This window comes from Gymnodraco acuticeps, unplaced genomic scaffold (assembly GCF_902827175.1).
Source record: "Gymnodraco acuticeps unplaced genomic scaffold, fGymAcu1.1, whole genome shotgun sequence".
Classification (NCBI taxonomy): domain Eukaryota; kingdom Metazoa; phylum Chordata; class Actinopteri; order Perciformes; family Bathydraconidae; genus Gymnodraco; species Gymnodraco acuticeps.
The window spans coordinates 163,533-181,534 of record NW_022992308.1 but is presented as its reverse complement, the minus strand read 5'-3'; the positions used below and the strand labels follow the sequence as shown (position 1 = coordinate 181,534).

General features: G+C 41.3%; 1 protein-coding gene across 10 annotated transcripts in view; it reads left to right on the top strand.

Annotated features, from left to right (window-relative positions):
- Positions 1–18,002, top strand: part of diaph2 (diaphanous-related formin 2) — a 402,550-nt gene that overhangs the window by 296,652 nt on the left and 87,896 nt on the right. For all 10 annotated transcript variants that reach the window (XM_034208121.1, XM_034208120.1, XM_034208122.1 and 7 more), the window contains one exon: positions 7,656–7,780. In XM_034208121.1, coding sequence (XP_034064012.1) covers positions 7,656–7,780 — 125 coding nt within the window. The remainder of the gene's footprint in view (positions 1–7,655; positions 7,781–18,002) is intronic.

Genomic DNA, 18,002 nt, shown 5'->3' with positions numbered 1-18,002 from the left:
CACCAAAATACATGGAGACGCCCAACTAGATGCTGATGGGACAGCAATTGTATTCTCCACCATGTAATTAATCTCTGCATCCAACTGACTGCGCTTAACTGGTGGCATGCGATAAAAATGTTGCTTAATCGGCTGAGCGTCCCCAACATCAATATCATGCTCAGCCCAGTCAGTTTGCGAAGGAGTGTCTCCAAACAGACACAGATATTTGTGTACCAATGCTGATAATTCCTCACGTCTTGATGCCGTCAAATGAGACAACAACCCGTCTAAATTATCTAGCGATTCCGAATTTCTCAAACGACCACAGAGCAAACTATCATCAGGTTCGGGCACTATATCTCCCTCATGCGTCAAACCATGTGTCACCACCACAGCCGGCTGCACTTTATCCTTCTCCACCTCTGTGTCTGTGTTAACCTCCCGCTTGTGGTAGGGTTTCAGAAGATTTACATGACAGAGGCGTTTGGTCTTCCTTCGTTCTGGTGTTGCCACAACATAATTTAGGTCAGAAGTTTTCTCAATGATAGTGTACGGACCTGAATACTTAGCCTGAAATGGGGAACCAACAATAGGCATAAGTGATAGAACCTGGTCACCTGGATTAAACTCCTGTCGTGCCGAACAACGGTCATAGAACTTCTTCATGTTACTTTGAGACACTGACAGCTTTTCCCGTGCCATACTCAAAGCAACACCCAAACGACGTCTGAAGCCATTCACATAATCCACCGTGGTGGCTCAGTGTCAACACAACCCTCTTTGAGCACTGCCAAGGGACCCCGTACAGCATGTCCGAAAACCAACTCATTAGGGCTAAACCCCGTACCTTCATGTACCGCCTCCCTTGCAGCCAACATCAACCAAGGAAGACCTTCCTCCTAGTCTCCATCTAGCTCAGTACAGTAAGCACGCAACAAGGATTTCAATGTCTGGTGAAACCTTTCCAAGGCACCCTGGCTTTGAGCGTGGTAAGCTGTTGACTGGTTCTTCTTAATCTTCAAAAGCTTCAACACCTGAGCAAACAGGTGAGATGAAAAATTGGAGCCTTGATCACTCTGGACGACCTTAGGAATACCAAATATTGAAATAAACTGTGACAAAGCCTTAACCACAGCCTTAGTTGTAATCGACCTCAAAGGATAAGCCGCTGGATACCTAGTGGTTTGACACATCACAGTCAGCAGATATTTGCAACCAGACTTTGAACACGGTAAAGGGCCCACACAATCCACAATGAGATGTGTAAACGGTTCACTTACCACTTGTATCGGCTGTAGTGGTGCTGGTTTGATCTTCTGGTTTGGTTTCCCTGTTAGCTGACACACATGACATGTTCTAATATACTGCGACATATCTCTCTTTAGACGTGGCCAAAAGTAGTGTATCAGGATGTTCAAATATGTTTTCCGAACCCCAAAGTGTCCACACTCATCATGTGCGACTTTCAGGACCAGAGGACGAAACTTAGTTGGCACCACCAGCTGGAAAACCTCAGTTCCCCCACCATCAACAGCCACAGGAACCCATCTTCTAAACAACAAGTCATTATGCAACATGTATCCACTTGAAGTGTTTTCCCCCTGTGCAACTGGCGCAACAGTCAAAAAGGTCTTTCAACGAAGAATCCTGACGTTGCTCCTCTCCCACCTCATGGTGTGTAAGTAATACCGAAAAGTCAGACAAAGATGGAACCTCCACTGTGTCAGTTGACTTTCCATCTGGTAGCAAGTCATGATCCCTTTTCGCCCTAGCACGTGTGATCACACACGAGGCCGTGACGTCTGGCATAACTGTAGAGCACTTCTCAGATCCTGACTCAATCAGACCACCAGTGACTAACAACACAGAGGGAACATCAGCCCAGACTCTACCACCTGCCAAACCGTTACCCAGAATGAAATGTATCCCCTTGATTGGAAAAGCTGGGCGTACACCAATAGCTACCTCCCCTTTAACAAGGTCACAGTCAAGATACATCTTATGAACAGGAACAGGGAAAACCGTTAATCCCATCCCCCGACTCCGAACCGTGTCACCAGTGTCACTTTCCTCAGACAAAGGCAGAACAGAGTCAACGATAAAGGAGTCAAATGCACCGGTATCCCTCAAAATTGTAATTGGAACTCTGACATTGCTACCTACCAATGACACCAAGCCCTCTCTTATAAAAGGATCATAAGACGCCAAAACCTCTGATCCCCATAAGTGGTCCGTAAGCACCTAGTTAACACAGCAGCTTTTCACAGGAACAGCTAATGCAACTGGTTTACCCACAAATCTTCCTCCCTTGGATTTTGCTCTAAGCGCCGGACATTCTGGTTTCCAATGGCCTTTCTCACGACAATAGTTACAAGTATCCTCAGATTTTTCCCAAGCCACTTTCTTTGGATCCATCCCCAATGAACCAACATCAACAGCCCTTCTACTTCCTTCAAAAACGGGTAGAGCTCCAGCGCGCCCTCCGAACCTGCCTTTATGAAGTAACACAAACTCATCCGCTGCCACCGCAGCTTCGGACACCGAAGTAACCCTGTGTTCTATTATATAAGTAGCAATGTTGTCAGGAAGAATGTTTTTGAACTGTTCCAAAATCATGAGTTCACCCAAATTGTCAAAAGAAGTGATGTCCAGAGCAGCTAACCAACGTTTAAAATGAACCGACAAATCCCTAGCCATTTCCACATATGTTTGACCCTGTTTTTTCTCCAAGGACCTAAAACGCTGTCGATAAGCCTCAGGAACGAGTTCATATGCTCTAAGCACCGCCAATTTTATTTTAACATAGCTAGAGCTATCCTCCAGACATAACGCGGAATATGCAGACTGTGCTCTTCCTGTGAGCACACACTGAAGCATCAGGGCACAGTCTGCATCCAGCCAATCCCTAGCCTTAGCTACCCGTTCAAAAAGCAAAAAAAAAAGTGTCAGGGTCACTTTCATTAAATTGCGGTAACAAGCGCAAATTGTTAGCATCGAACCGATTATGGGACCTGGGCACCTGTTCACCATGCCGCTCACCCAACGCCGCACCATCTCTGACCATAGAAAGACGTTGTCCTTCCATATCCAGTTTGGCTCTCTCAGTCTCCTGCCGTATCCGCTCCACTGCAATTTCCTTTTCAACCTCCATCTCATGCTTCATTTTGTCATGATTCAGCTGCAACAATAACATCTCCTTCTGCTGTTCAAAGGACAGTGAACTAGCCTGAAACAGTGGTTTTAACAACACACCTATTTTCTCTGCCGGAAACACTCCCGTTTCACCTAATGCCGTCACAATAGAGTCTTTTATAGTGCTTTTTAGCCTCTTATCGCCGACGATTTCAACCGAGAAATGTTCAGCAATTACGAGTAGCTGCTCCATTGAGAAATTGTCAAGGGCTTCCTGAGATGGAGCCCTGATAAATGCGTCTACATCTGCCATACTATCACAGAACACCGGAGCTTACACTGAGACGAATAGCAAAACAATAAATGATTGGAGTTCCCCCACTAACTGCGGCACCCACTAACTAATCTCCTCCCTAGTCTTCATGTAGTTACTTGCGGCGGGTACTTATGCACTGGAGACCGCTGGCCCAGCAAAGCGACTAGCAAGCTAGCAACAATACTGCGACCACGGCCATGCCCCCAAGCCGAGGCTTCAGCCACTTTCACCACAACATTAAACACCCTGCCCAACGATCCCAAGGGAACCGTCGCTATAACCTACCAGGGGAAACTCCGCACAAATAATGAACTAACTCCCAACACCAGCTTACCTTACCGGGATGGACGAGCCCCCAGCTGTCATGGCTTGGCTCTCAGCCACAACAAACGCGCGACAGAAACGAGAGCGTGAATAGAAAAAAAAAGAGTTTATTTGGCTGCTGCTGAAGTACACAAACAGGCGAAACAAAAGGTCAGCTGGTCGTGACTGCTCTTCACGTTGCGTCCTCCTGCCAGAGAGAGAGCGAGAGCGAGATCCGGTCCAGTCCTTTATCCGGCTAGCTCCAGCCGCCAGGGGTCCTCAATTCCCGTGAGCACACACAGAGGGAGAGTCATTAAAGGGCCACACACACGGATACCCACCACCAGAGATAGTGAGGCAGGGGTCGTCACATGACTTATATATAACTTAATTGTTGTTATGATCACATTTTCACACACCAACAGACCATCCATACCCATTAATAAATACTATATTTTGATATATGTACATTAATAGTGAGCACATTTTACTTTATTTATGTTTGCATACTATCTGTGTGTCTTTTTGTCTTTATATCATGGCCATCTGTCTTTCCACACATCCACAAACATACATCCACTTACTCAGATAAGGTGATGAATGTGTGTATGAACGACTTTCTCCTTTAGTTTTATGTTGCATTTGTCTTCTCAAGTGTGTAGGTTATTTAGAATTTGATCTTTTATTCTACGTTGGCAGCAACGCTCAAAATAAATCTCAATTTCCTTTGTAACCTTTGGCGGCATAGCAAGAGCAGTGTTGAGGGATTGGTATTGTTTGTCTATAAATCACAATGAAAATTGCTCCTTTCTACAAATGACTGAATATAAAGTTGACATCTTCACATTATAGCAGTGGATTTGGTATTGTGAGCTGTAACAGTATTTTTCCCTGGCAGTTTATTTGAAAGAAACGGGACACGGCTTAATGAAATGCTCATTGTCTGTCTTTTGTTCCTGAGAATATGTAATGCGTCAAGAGCCAATGTTACAGAGCTCATGCCTATTACTAAAGGATGTTGACCACAGAGGAGATTTATGATGTATGTTCACACAAGTTAACTCCTTGTCTTTCAAATGGCTTTGTGTCCTCTCTCGCGTCCCCCATGAATCAGCCTTCGCAGTTTTTTTTATTTTTCTTGCCAAGAACATCACAGCACACAGCAGACAACTTAGAGAAACAGGTTTTTTTCCTGCATAAAAATGACATTACCTGAGAAGATATTCTGTACATTTTGGCTTAGAAATCTGGAGACAGACATATTTTGTGTGTTATTCAAAGACACTGGCAGGCCTTGCTGACAGCAGTCATTAGAATAATTTCACATTCTCTCTATCTGGAAAAACAAAATATAACCCCCTGTATCCCCTCTGTCTCCTCTGATCCACTTGCAATGTGCATTCAGAAGATACCAGTGTATCCATGTTTTGTACGCTGAAAATAAATACATGAAAATAATATGTGCTAATTACAGTTTCCAAGCTAAGAAGACTATTACTATTAATGTATATGTAGATACAATAATAAAACGTGTACCCATACCATAAAACATGTATATTAGTATAGTTGTTTGAGGACCCAAACACTAGCAAACTTCACCCGTCACATTTATGTGTGTCAGTTAGTCTCAACGGTGAGTAATTCCCATGTAAACAATAGTCTGTATTGTAGTCCCATGGCTTGGCTCTGATCCTGTAAATGGCTCCCCTGACAGACTATCACTGTATAACTTGAGCCTCTGTTTCTTGGCTACAATAGTTACTATGATCGGTGATACAGCCAAATTATTACTAAATGGTATCACTGATGCTACAAGTAACTATCAAAAGCCACAATGAGTGACACAGTATTTTGGCTCGACACATTTATATGAATACATTTGTTTCGTCTCTTGCATCCATCTGTCTACCCATGCACCATGTTTTTTTTTCCTTCTACTTTTTCACCAATACTGAGGCTGAGATCATACTGACAAGAGCATGTGGATCTCAGAGGCCCTCTCAGTAGAGAAACAGCAATGTGATAGTGTGGTTTTCTCACTGTCAGCCCCGGGAGTCAGTTCTGTGAGAGTGAGGAGGAGGGATGGTGAAACTCCCAGGCACTGGATCTGTACCGCCAGTCAGCTCTGTGCAAAGTATAATAATGACAGTGACCTCACCCTTTACTCTTATTATATTGCTTCTAGAGCGACCACAGCAGGTGGTTTGTGTGCATCTGTGCATTGTGTCTGTTTGTGTGTGCTTTCCAGAGGTAATGCACTTTAGGTACCTTTTGTATTTGAGTTGAAGGTTATTTCTGTGTGCCAGGGGGTGCGTGTGATACACAATCTCACCATCCAATCTTATTGTCATAGAATGAGAAAAGAACAAATCCAAGCTATGGAATTGATGTTAAGCAAGACAAGTTTGACCCCTGTGTCAACGAGGCCACATCTCTTGACAGCTTGTCCATTATGCCACTCCTCAATCCCTCAACCCTACAATTACGGTGTAGCAGGAGCGCCAACCTTGCAGATGTGAGGGTAGTGTAGGTTAAATGATCAAATATTTGTTTAGGAGGGCTGTCCTTATTGGTGCTCTGTAAGGTTATCTATCAGCGAGTCACACTAATTGTGTCCAACATAGTATGGACCATTTGCTGTTCATGCATGATATGAACTTCCATCTGCAGATTGGCCAATCATTAGAAAAAAGACAATTACATATATATTTTTCATACACTCGTGACACTTGCATTTATGTCACAACAGGCAATTTAAAATGAAGAACATTCAAAAGCATCACTGAATAGTGGCCTATAAGATGTATACAGAAGTGCATTTATGTGTTATTTTCATTTTGTTTACTTCTGCAAAGGAGATATCTATTGGTTTGTTTGTAATTATTTGTTGACATGTCAAAACTCAAGGCTAGACTGGGATGGAATTAGTTGTTCACATTTACTCGATCAAGAGGAAGAATCGTATTGGTTTTGTGACCCTGCAACCTTTCCTGTTGTACAGGCCTGACCTTCAAGTTTCAAGTGAACATAGCTTCTGATTCACATAGTGTCCAAGAGTCATTTAAACAGACACATGTGTGATGAACCCATGACCTCTTAATCAGCTTTTTAATCCGTCTTTGAAATATTGTCCCTTTTAGACGAAAACCGAAAAACTATTACTTGTCCTATAATGCAGTGGTCTGCTATCTCCACTTGCTTGCTTTTGTCATTTGTCTGTGTTTTCTCTAGATGTTTAGTTTGCGCTTAAAGGCAACATTTCGATGGAACACAATTTCAGTCAAGTAGAGATTTTATAAAAGGCAGTCAATGTTGCTTTGAATTGACATGTGGCATTGGATGAAATGTATGGCTGCAATTCAAATAATCATAATATGAAGAGTTGTTTTGAAAGAGATCAAGGATAATGCTTCATCTACTGAATTGCTGCATACAGTATCACTTTTAATTTAAAGTTGTATTTGTGTGTGTGTATGTATGGTGTGACTCTGGGTATGTGTGTGTTCGCATTTGTGTGTGTCAATAAGACTAAACCCTTAAAAGCAACCTAAACATGGTACTACATCCATGCTCCTGTCCCATCTGATCCCCTAAGACACTGCTTACTCTTTGAAGTCTCCACTTGAAAGGCCTGATCTGAATACTGTGGATTTCACAGCATCTCTGCAAACAGTGATTACAGACTGAATAATGAGCCACACCAACACTGCACACACACGTTTACACATGCTTTCTATCTAGGCCACACACACATGGATTATGCAGGAGTCAGTATGTCACAGCATATAGTCTGACTCAGTTATAAGTTGTTTTTATGTTTGAATTCAACCTACTGCAATATGTGTTATTCCATCATGTTTCATACTGTCATAATTATGGTTTATAATAATGTATTGTATATATTTGTGTGTTCTTTTTCTAGTGTCTGCTGAGATCTTAAAAAGCAGTTTGACCACCATGGAAAGTCACATTCAGAGGCTTGAGAACGACATCGAGAACTTCCCCAAAACAGATGACAAACAAGATAAGTTTGTGGAAAAGATGTTGATATCCTTTTTATGGTGGTCATTGTTTAAACATTGCTTATACCTAATGGATTTGAGCATGTTAGGACATTGTGTGCACCCATTTGTCATCAGCAGGGGTAAAGGCTTGTGCTGTTTGTGTTTTGCTTGGCAGTGGTAAGCAGTTAAAGTCACTTGGTGTGATAGGTGGCACCCAAGGGAACGTAGGGAATGGATCTGGCAGCCTCACTATGAGATGTTGATCGGATCTCCCTCTTCACTCCTTCCTTGGTCCCAAGAGTGAAATCATGCCTGTGGCTATTTTTATTGCACTCTGCCACCGCTGCCTGTCACCTGGGACACTCTAATGGGGGCTCTAGACCCTCACACCAACTTATCGCCGATCCCTGATTTCATCTCCTGACCGGCCACAAGTCTCTCCACACAACCATCCGTGCACTATCTTCTCTCATGGTACCTCTCCTGTTTCGATAACAGAGTGTTTCACTTAAAGCCAAGAATCTCTGCTCCCAAATTGAATTAGCCATGTCTCTGCACTTTCTTGAATGCCCTTTCTGTGAGGAAAGGTCCTCACTGTATAGGTTTGATCAATGGTGGAAATCCAGTCTGTCGTCAATACCTTGAGGCAAGAGCGTCTTTCATAGGAGAACAAACAGTAAAGCAGTCTTCTTTGTTTGTGTCTTTCGTTGTTAAGGAAATAAATAATTACTTTAGTAATCAAACAAGTGAGTAGGTGTTTCCATATGCTAGACAACCTCACGTAAGACAGCATTTAACCTGAGTTTTGCTTCCTATTGTCTGAGATTTATTAAAGCTGAGTGTGCACATAGGGTGGTATAAGAGTAATAGCCTCCTAACACATTAACAATCTGCTCTCAGTCAAAGAAGGGCACTTACATTTGTGTAATTAAAAAGACTGAAACAGAGACCTCCCTGGTGGCGGCTTGGAGGCAGAGCAGGCAGGAAGAAAGCTACGCGGCCCCCCCGATGTCAGTATTGATTCTCAGGCTTCTTTGCGAACTAGAGGCTTGAATGAGAGGAAATGGAGAAGTGTAGATATACTGCAGCTCGGCTCTTCCTCACTGTCTGGAGTTCCTCCCCTTAGGGAGGCAGAGGGAGGAAGCTGGCTGGCCATGACCTGAAACATCCCACTTCCTCCCCTTTTCTCCCACCTGATTGAGTTTAGGTGCCAGGAAGAAGACTTAATAGAATTTAATAAGATCTATTTTGGTATTTACCTTATTTAAGAAGTCACCGATAGGATGCACTGACAAGCATATATAGTTAATTTCCCATCGGCGTTGTGTTCCATTTGGAGTTTTTGCGTAATGGTTCAAGGCATTGTGCTTTCCATACCCTTGATTTCTCAAGTGGCATAATTGCTTAAAGGGGACCTATCATGCAAAATGCACTTTTGTACGTCTTGTATACATGAATATGTGTCCCCGGTGTGTCAGGGAACTCACCAAGTGTCAGAAAACATAACCCTCTCTCTTTTCCTCCATACCCAAATCTCTAAAAACGGGGCTGCAACGGATCTGATACAGACTGATACAGATTTGAAATATCTCTGACGTCAGAAACAAGGAGCTCTGCCTATATGGGCAACTCCCCACCTATCAGGAGGAGACAGCCACAGCCATTGCAGTTTGAAGGCGCTGGAGACGCTGTAGTACATATGCCAGGCCTGTAGGTGGCGCTGTAGTCTGCCACAAAAGCAGCAAAGAAGACTTCTCACGGATTCAGCCCTTGCAAAAACAGGGCTAAAAAAGAGCAAATAGCGCGAAATGAGGCATGGCTAAAATGCATGATCTGTTTGGTATTTTGAAAAAAAAAATTTGCAGACATGTTTTATATAGGTCTGGCCCTACAATATATATTTCAAATATAGCACGATAGGTCCACTTTAAGTTGTGATTATTTTGTATCATAACTTTCATTGTTCTATGTTTTGGGAGGCAGACACACACATGGAGGCACAGGAAGGATTCAAATGATTAAAAAGGCCTCCTTGTTTGTTCTCTCAGTTAATTCCCTGGGGTGTTTTATCTGCTTTCCGTCTCCTATTCATAATGTAAAAATCATTGATTATAATTGAATCATAACAACAAGGTATCAGGAACATTGTACCTCTATTTTTTAGTGAGTGTATATTATGTTATACATGTGTGTGTCTGGATGTGCATACTTATTTTTAATAGAACACTGTGATTATACTCACATTCTTTACTGAGTGTCTTTCAAGTAGCTGTGTCTCTCTATGTTACACTAAGACATTACTCTACAGTATGTGTGTGTCATAACCCACTTTTCTGAATGACAATCTTTTTTCTACCGCTTTTAACCTCCCAATATATTAAATGTTGGTCTTTTTTTTTTCTGTGCACGAGATAGAAGTGCAGGCTGTGCTTGATTTGCTGAGGTTTTTAGTACCAGTGTTTGCAGGCAGCTTAGGTGGTGTTCTAATCTGTGTTGCACAGCAAAGTGTTGGAACAATCACAGTGTGAAATACAGCGCTGTGTATTTTCAATTGACATTTCCTTTGGTACACATAAGATAGTAGATTCAAGGCAAACATACCTTTTTTTAACTTTTCCCTGGGATTAAAAAAAGGATGTTTGTTCCTTGAAGCATGACAGATGGAAGAACAACAACAGCTAAAAGTCATGCATTTGATGCTTGAGCAACCCTGAAAAAGTTAAGTAAAGCTCTGTTGTCTTGACTGTTGGGCACTGTGATGAATGAGTCAGCCTGCGCGTGTGTGTGTGTTTGCGTGCGTGCATCTGTGTGTGTGTGTGTGTGTGTGTGTGTGTTATGGAAAGAAAGAGAGCGAGGGTAATTTACAGTGCATGTGTAGGTGAGTACATGTGCCTCTGTTTCACTGTGACTCTTGTCAGCTTTTTTCCTGAGATTAATTTCAGGAGGCCATGGTCACTGCAAGGTATTTTTAAAGTAATATCTGCCCCAAAGCAGCATAGTTTTAATTAAACCTTCAACAATAAATTATGATTTGTTTTGTTTCACCACGCATGATTAGTGTTACTAATTTGTTTAGGCTTCAGATATTCAAGGTTTTGCCCATTAAAAAGTCTGATGAATGTTTGCCGCAAACAATTTGTGAGAACACATCTGTCAAGCAATCAAACAATCTGTCGTATGTATCCGTCATATCATTTGTTAACCTTTTAGAGGAAATATTTCCACAAATTAATAAGACTTTCAGGAAAAGTTCAGCAGCAGTTGTGAAATTCAGAAATAAAGAAATATGGATAGATAAAATACAGAAAGAAAAAAAGTATGGAATAAAAGAAGAAATAAATGAAGGAAAAAATTGTGAATGAAATGCATGCAGAAAGAAAGAAAGAAAGAAAGAGGAAGAACAGCTTAGTGGAAGCACTTCATTTGGCTTTATTGATACATTTTGATCTTTCCATTACTGTAATGTATGCAAATGACTGAATGGGGTGTTTGTTCAGCAGTTTAGTGATCTCTATCTGTCAGAAGTAATGGGAGCCCACAAAAGGCTGTAGAGTTGAGGCACAAGCCCCCAGAGAGCCCTATTTCACCAGAGAGGCTTTGGTTATCACACACACACACACACACACAGTTACTCACATATCCATTTCTAGTTCCTGCTGGAAATGATAGAGTAGAGCTGGGGGCGTAGAGCGGGACTCTGCATACTGGAATATTAATGGTGGTGAGGTGGCTCGATAGGGATGATGAGAGACCGGACTGAACCTTGATGGGTGCCTGGACATGTCAAATACATCTCCCTCCCACTGTACTCAACGCCTTTACCCAACCCACTGATATTCAGCTTAACCTTTTATTTCCCAGAAGACCAGAGTAAGAGCACATCATTCTCTCCCATATTCACACATCGAGGGACAAGGAGATGTCTTCTCGGGCCAATTTCATCAAGATATATTAGACCAGGCTCAAAGATTTGGCCAGGCTTAATTATTTGCTTCTCAGGGTAGCCTAATGCGAGTAAGACAGTTTCACACAAATCAGAATGGGCCTAAAGGTTTGCTAGCCTAAAGCTATTATTAATAGTCATACAAATAGGTAACCACTGAGTGCTGTTGATGCTTTGAAATGTGTTTTAAATATTAAAACATAGTTTAGCTGTTAAAGAGTATTTTCTTCCCATCTTACAATTTATTTACTTTTCTTTTATATTCTTCTTAAATATATGTTATACTCCTGTTTACTGCCATATTATTCCAAAAAAAATAATGACTTGCCTGCATTTGTAGGTCTGTGTGTGTGTGTGTGTGTGTGTGTGTGTGTGTGTGGTGTGTGTGTGTGTGTGTTGTGGTGTGTGTGTGTGTGTGTGTGTGTGTGTGTGTGTGTGTGTGTGTGTGTGTGTGTGTGGTGTGTGTGTGTGTGTGTGTGTGTGTGTGTGTGTGTGTGTGTGTGTGTGTGTGTGTGTGTGTGGTATTGCTACACATTACGGGTTTTGCCAGTAAAATAGCCTTGTCGAATAATTAAATGCCTAAAAGGCTGAGTGAATGGAGCTGTGTGGCTTGAAGCCATTGGCCATGAATTTAGTTCAAAACATTCCGTATTTGCCCAGAATAAAAGCAAATTATTTAAAATACCAAGGATTTGAAAAGCATTGTTAAAACGGATGTGCTTAGATATCTATCTGAAGTGTGTTGTTAAATCTACGCCAGTCTTTCTTTGGGAACCAGCTTCTTTATCAAATGGGGGTGTATTTATTTTATTGAAGCATGGTGCTTAATTACCCAGACACAATTTCATATTCTAGTCCGTCTATCATATTGATGCCTCCCTTGACAATTACCTGCCACCATGAAGAAGCCATTTTTCAAATGGCAAGACATATTTGCAGTACTTACCTGTTGGTGAATAATAAACATTCCGCATAATCCTAAAAAGCCTTTGTCAACCTGCAATAGTTGGAAACTCTGTTTCCTTCAGGCTGGTTAACAGGTCTACATAGCATCCTCCTGATTTGACACTGAACACTTAAAGTTCAATAAATGGTTGTTAGTGCAACAATTGTTCTATTTATCAGGCTGCTGAGTTTAAACTCAGAAAACATCCCCTCGTAGAGGCTTGTTTGGTCTAGGTCAGTGCTTCTCAAACTTGTTTCAGTAATGTACCCCCTTTGAAACATTTTCTCAGCCAAGTACCCCCTGACCGACCCCGAACATTTTTGATCGAAAAAGCCTATACAAATAATTCCTTTAAAAAAACAACATAACGAAAAAAATGTAAACCGATTTTTCCAAGGAGTTTTTCAACTGAAGTAATATCTGTTTAACAAACCAATGAACAAAATGATATATTATGCAAAACTATAAAATACAATACACAAATTCGACATGTTTATATGAGGACCCCCTTGGTGGTTCTAGGAATATTTTATATAACATTGTGTTTTCTATTTAACTTATTGTACTAAGATTATTTTTGTAATCATGCATGGTCTTTTTTTAATTAACTTTTTTTAGTTTTTTAAAAAAAAAATCTCACGTACCCCCTGCAGTACCCCAACGTACCCCTAGGGGTCCGAGTACCCCCATTTGAGAATCACTGGTCTAGAGAAGCAAAGTGTTGTTTAAAGGAGCTATTCTGCTTTACCACACCTTTATTTGTTTGAATGAGTAAGTCGGGATATTTCCAGATTTGTTATGACTTATATGTTTCTGCATGTATGTATACTGGAAACTGGGTTAAAACATGCTGGTGGCTCTTTTAGTTGCACTTTATAATTGTTCAAGCAGAATTACACAAACAACCACCCTCCTTGCCACACACAAGCCCTCTCTTAATCACCACCTTCCTTTGAGCCTCCCCCCCCTCCCATACCCTCCACTAATGAAATTCACTGTAAACTGTGTCGCCAATTAACTGAAGCACAGATAAGCCATGGAGCCTTTTAAGTATCCAAAACTCATTGGAAACCTGTGTAAATAAGTAGAGGTGCATAAGACTAATGGAGTTTGTGTCTATCTCTCACCTCAATATGAATGTCCATGACTCAGATAAAGCAACATAAAATTACAATACCTAAAACAAATAGTCATATGTCATGCTGCATTCCACACAGTGGAATGGATAATAACCTTTTAATTAACATATTTTAATAGGTGTTTCTGGAATTACTGTTTGTTATTTTGCTAACATTGTTATTCTAATTAAGATTTTAGTGAAAGAAAAAGCTCAAACAAATAAAAAGGTTGTGTTGATTTTGTTGCTGTCTTCCAAGGATTTAGTCTTGTTTTTATATATATCTATGTTATATATTTTATATATATACTATCTGGTTGGATTCCAAACTTATTTCTTTATACTGGTATTTATTGTGTGATAAAACAATAATGGTGAATTGAATCTAATCAAATGTAATCTAATGTAAGAAACTGAAAGACAAGTCCTCACCTTTAATACATGATGTTTATTAGCCTTATCTACACATGTGTTCACATTTGACATATGCAATAACAATTCTGCTTACATATCTTTGAATTTCACTTGCTGCCCTCTCGGAGCCAAATTGGAAAGTACAGTGTACATGAGACATAGTCCATCTATACAGTATATTAAAAATAAGCAGAGCAACTACTTATCAATAAATCAAGTGTTATACTTTACAGAATACAAATGCTGTAAGTCATGAGATGTATGGGTTAAATCATGAATATATGTAACATGTTGAAATATTGAATGTTTTATATTCAGTCCAAGAAAAAGAAATAGTTTACAAACTTCACGTTTACCGTACAAAACATATTATGTTGCCAATGTCTTGTCTGTCTCCCGTCGTGTTCATTGTCAGACAAAAGACCACATTAGTGCCCTCTGGTCATAAAAGTGAATTCCCTAGAAGTTGGCCAATCAGTATCTTGTTAGGCAGTGACACCCGTCCTGATGTGGCAGCTCCATTAAGCAGCAGAGTAATCCTGCTGACAGGCTGCCTGGACTACAGCTCCCAGGGGCAGGAGCGCTGCACTGTTGGAGTGCAGGAGCTACACCCATGATGTACTCTGGATTTACCCCTCTGCTCCTGAGTATACAACTCTCATATGATAAAGCCTCCTTCCATTGCCAGTCTGGAGGGTGTCCTTTGGGATCTACTGAGTCCTGCAGGGATTCAGAGCTACTCCCCTTTTAAAAACACACCTTCTGTATGCATTCTGCCTCTTGTGTGAGGTTGATTCACAGTATAAGTAAGTGCTGGTGTGCAAAAGGAGAATAGACAATGTATGTATCAGGCTATAGTGTTTTGAAATAATATTATTTCAGTTATTCTGTTTTATCTTCACGATTCCATGTGTTGCTCTGCTGCTGTATAGCCTTGTCCCTATTGGCTCGGGTCCCCACTGATTATTTCTGCTCTACAGAAAGTTGGGCTGGGGACCCAGTGGCAGCAGCACCAATCTGCACCTCATTACTTCCCCAAAAGGCCCGAGCTTAGTGCAGGGTAATAGACAGAGGCCCAGCCGCCCTCATTTGTCATGGGCTCCTGGGTTTGATGCAAAGCCCCCCTTGAGCACTTGTTGCTGAGCTCTAATCCTGCAGTAGACACCAGCCACGCTTCTCTGCTTAGCCATCCCCACTCTCCACCGTCATGGCTCATGATTTCACTTTCATTTGATGTTTTAATGAAATCCCTGAGACTCAGTTGAATGGCAGGCCCATTGTTGGCAAATTATTCTATCAAATGCAAGTGGAAGGTAACGTGAGTGGAGTTATTTGTCTAGTAAATATGAGACATCAAGGATTAAGAGTGTTTTTCACCATGGAAATCCACAATAGAAGATGGATGGAGTTTAAGGACACAGGTTGACTCACAGGAAAATGGATTCAGACAAAGTGCCCGATATAATGTTGTTTTCATGTGCTTGATAGGCCCCTGCATTACCCATTCATAGGATTGCCATTATGACACATTTTACTACAATAGCCATAGTATAATTTAACTGTGAAGTGAGCTGGGTGAAATGTACTTAATGTTACTAGATGGTGTACAGAGCAGACATTTACAAGGCTGACATTTATTCCTATACAGACATCTAGTAGCACCATTTCTGTGACTTTATTGCAAATAGTGGCTAGGGGGCAGCGCCAAAAAGGCATGGAATCGCTCCTTGATGAAAAGGTCTTTGTATCATTAGCTGAAGTTGCTGTGTGTGCCGGTTGAAAGCCTCTCTAAAATGTAAATCAAACTAATGCCCAAACACTTCCTCTCCTTTGCCCACAGTAGTGTTATTATTTCTTGCTGATGCTGTCGAGGGAATACAGTATTGTTCTGCTGTTTGCTTCTGGCCTCTCTGTTGATTTCTGACTTCGCTCCATGGTGGCTATCCTTCCTCTCCCCTGACAGGACCAAGGGATCACTGTCTGCACGACTGCAGGCCATCTCTCTGCACCCTGCTCATATACATGGCCACAGAAACGATTAGCCAAAGTTATTGACTGCATGTGCAACTGGAGCAATTAGACGCTTCATTATGCAAATAAAGTGTCTCATGTTTGCTAATTGATTATAAGATACGGTATATGGTCGACATTAGGGTTGACTCCTTCAAAAAGACTTGGCCTTCAACAGTTTGAGCCGTGCACTTTGCGAATAAACTAATGACAGCAAATAACAGAGTGAACCATTTCCCCAGCATGTAACTGTGCACTCAGCTTTGCGAATTTGAGGCACAATAGAAAAGTCGGAGGAGACAGACATGTCTAATTAAAATGAATCTGTGACAGTCAGAAACACTAACAGTTACAAACGGCAATCTGATGGTAGTCAACAGGGGATTCTCCATTAATTGGCAAAATGAGGCTCATCAATCACACAGAGGGGGAATGCTGCACAGACAGTATCCTGTCAGAGTGTCCCACTGTGGGGGGAGCAGCATGACGTGTGTCTCAGGGACAGAATCATGTAGAGAAGGAACACTTTCTCTCTTTCCCTCTCTTTCCCTCTCTCCCTCTCTCCCCACGACTCTGTTTCCCACCACATGTGGCTCTCAGTAGACGTCTCCCCAACTCATTCTGACAGGCTTTATTTGTCCTTGTCGCATTTCAAATAGGGATTGGCTGGTATTCTCTGCCAGTCAAGGCCCAGACAGAATTGTCAAAACACACTGTTGAATTTCACCTTTTAGAGGGTATTCTTTGCTTATGACATGTGCTTAAAGGCTTCTAACTCCATACTCCCTCTATATATATATATATAGACAATTTATAGTATACTATAACTGCTAATCTTCTATTCAAAAGACCTTGATAATTGTATTCAATTCATAATACCATTTGTTTATTTTGATACCTCCCTGCAGGCCAATCACGCAGGCTGCATGGGGCCCCGCCTTGCGCAGGGGCCCCCGCCCAGAGGGCCTCAGCTGCTGTGCGCAGTTCTCCGTGCACCCCCCGCTGACACGCGAGAGTGCGAGTAGGTGACAAGGGGAGCACGTCTGTAACCCGACACCGTTGCAATGAATCGACATCTGACCAATCACGGCTTTGATAGGGCCACTAGTGCAGGTGAAGAGATGTCGGTGAAAAGACAGTTTCAGTCCGGCGCAAGCAAGAGGGGAAAAAAACAAAACATGAAGAAATTAGAGCATCACTCGAAGGTGGGTTATTGTATGAGTCAAATGTACAAATTGCGAATGTTGTATAAGTCAAATTGCCAATTGCCATATTAAAACATCAGCTGCAATTCACGACATGAAGAAGGCAGTCTCTGCATAGCATATAGGCTAATGGAGATGCAGTTATTTCCAGCATTCATTCAAGTATGTTATGCCTCTTATCTGCTAATATACAGGAGGAAGAGTGATAAACTGTCTGTCTAGTTGGCTTACATAACAGTTAAAGTTTACAGCCTAAAAAACATGGAGCATTTTTTCCCCTTTTATTCATTTGTATGTCAATTTGCACATTTCATGGTGACGCTCAGCCTCTCCCCTTAACTCCTAACAGTCATCATCATGTCAACCTCAACACAGAGAAACACTGATAGAAATGTGTGTAGTTGTTGATACATTGCTGACAGAGGGAACTACATTTTAATACATATTTAAGAAATATCAGTTTTTGAGCATGTCATAAGCATGTTTTGTCTTGACTATATTACAACTATATTATAATAAAATAATACAGTATTTATATTATTGAATTGATTATGATTATTATTATTAGTAGAAGTAGTTTATTTGCATTCATTATATTTTAATCTTTTTGAGGCTAGTATTTGGCAAGAA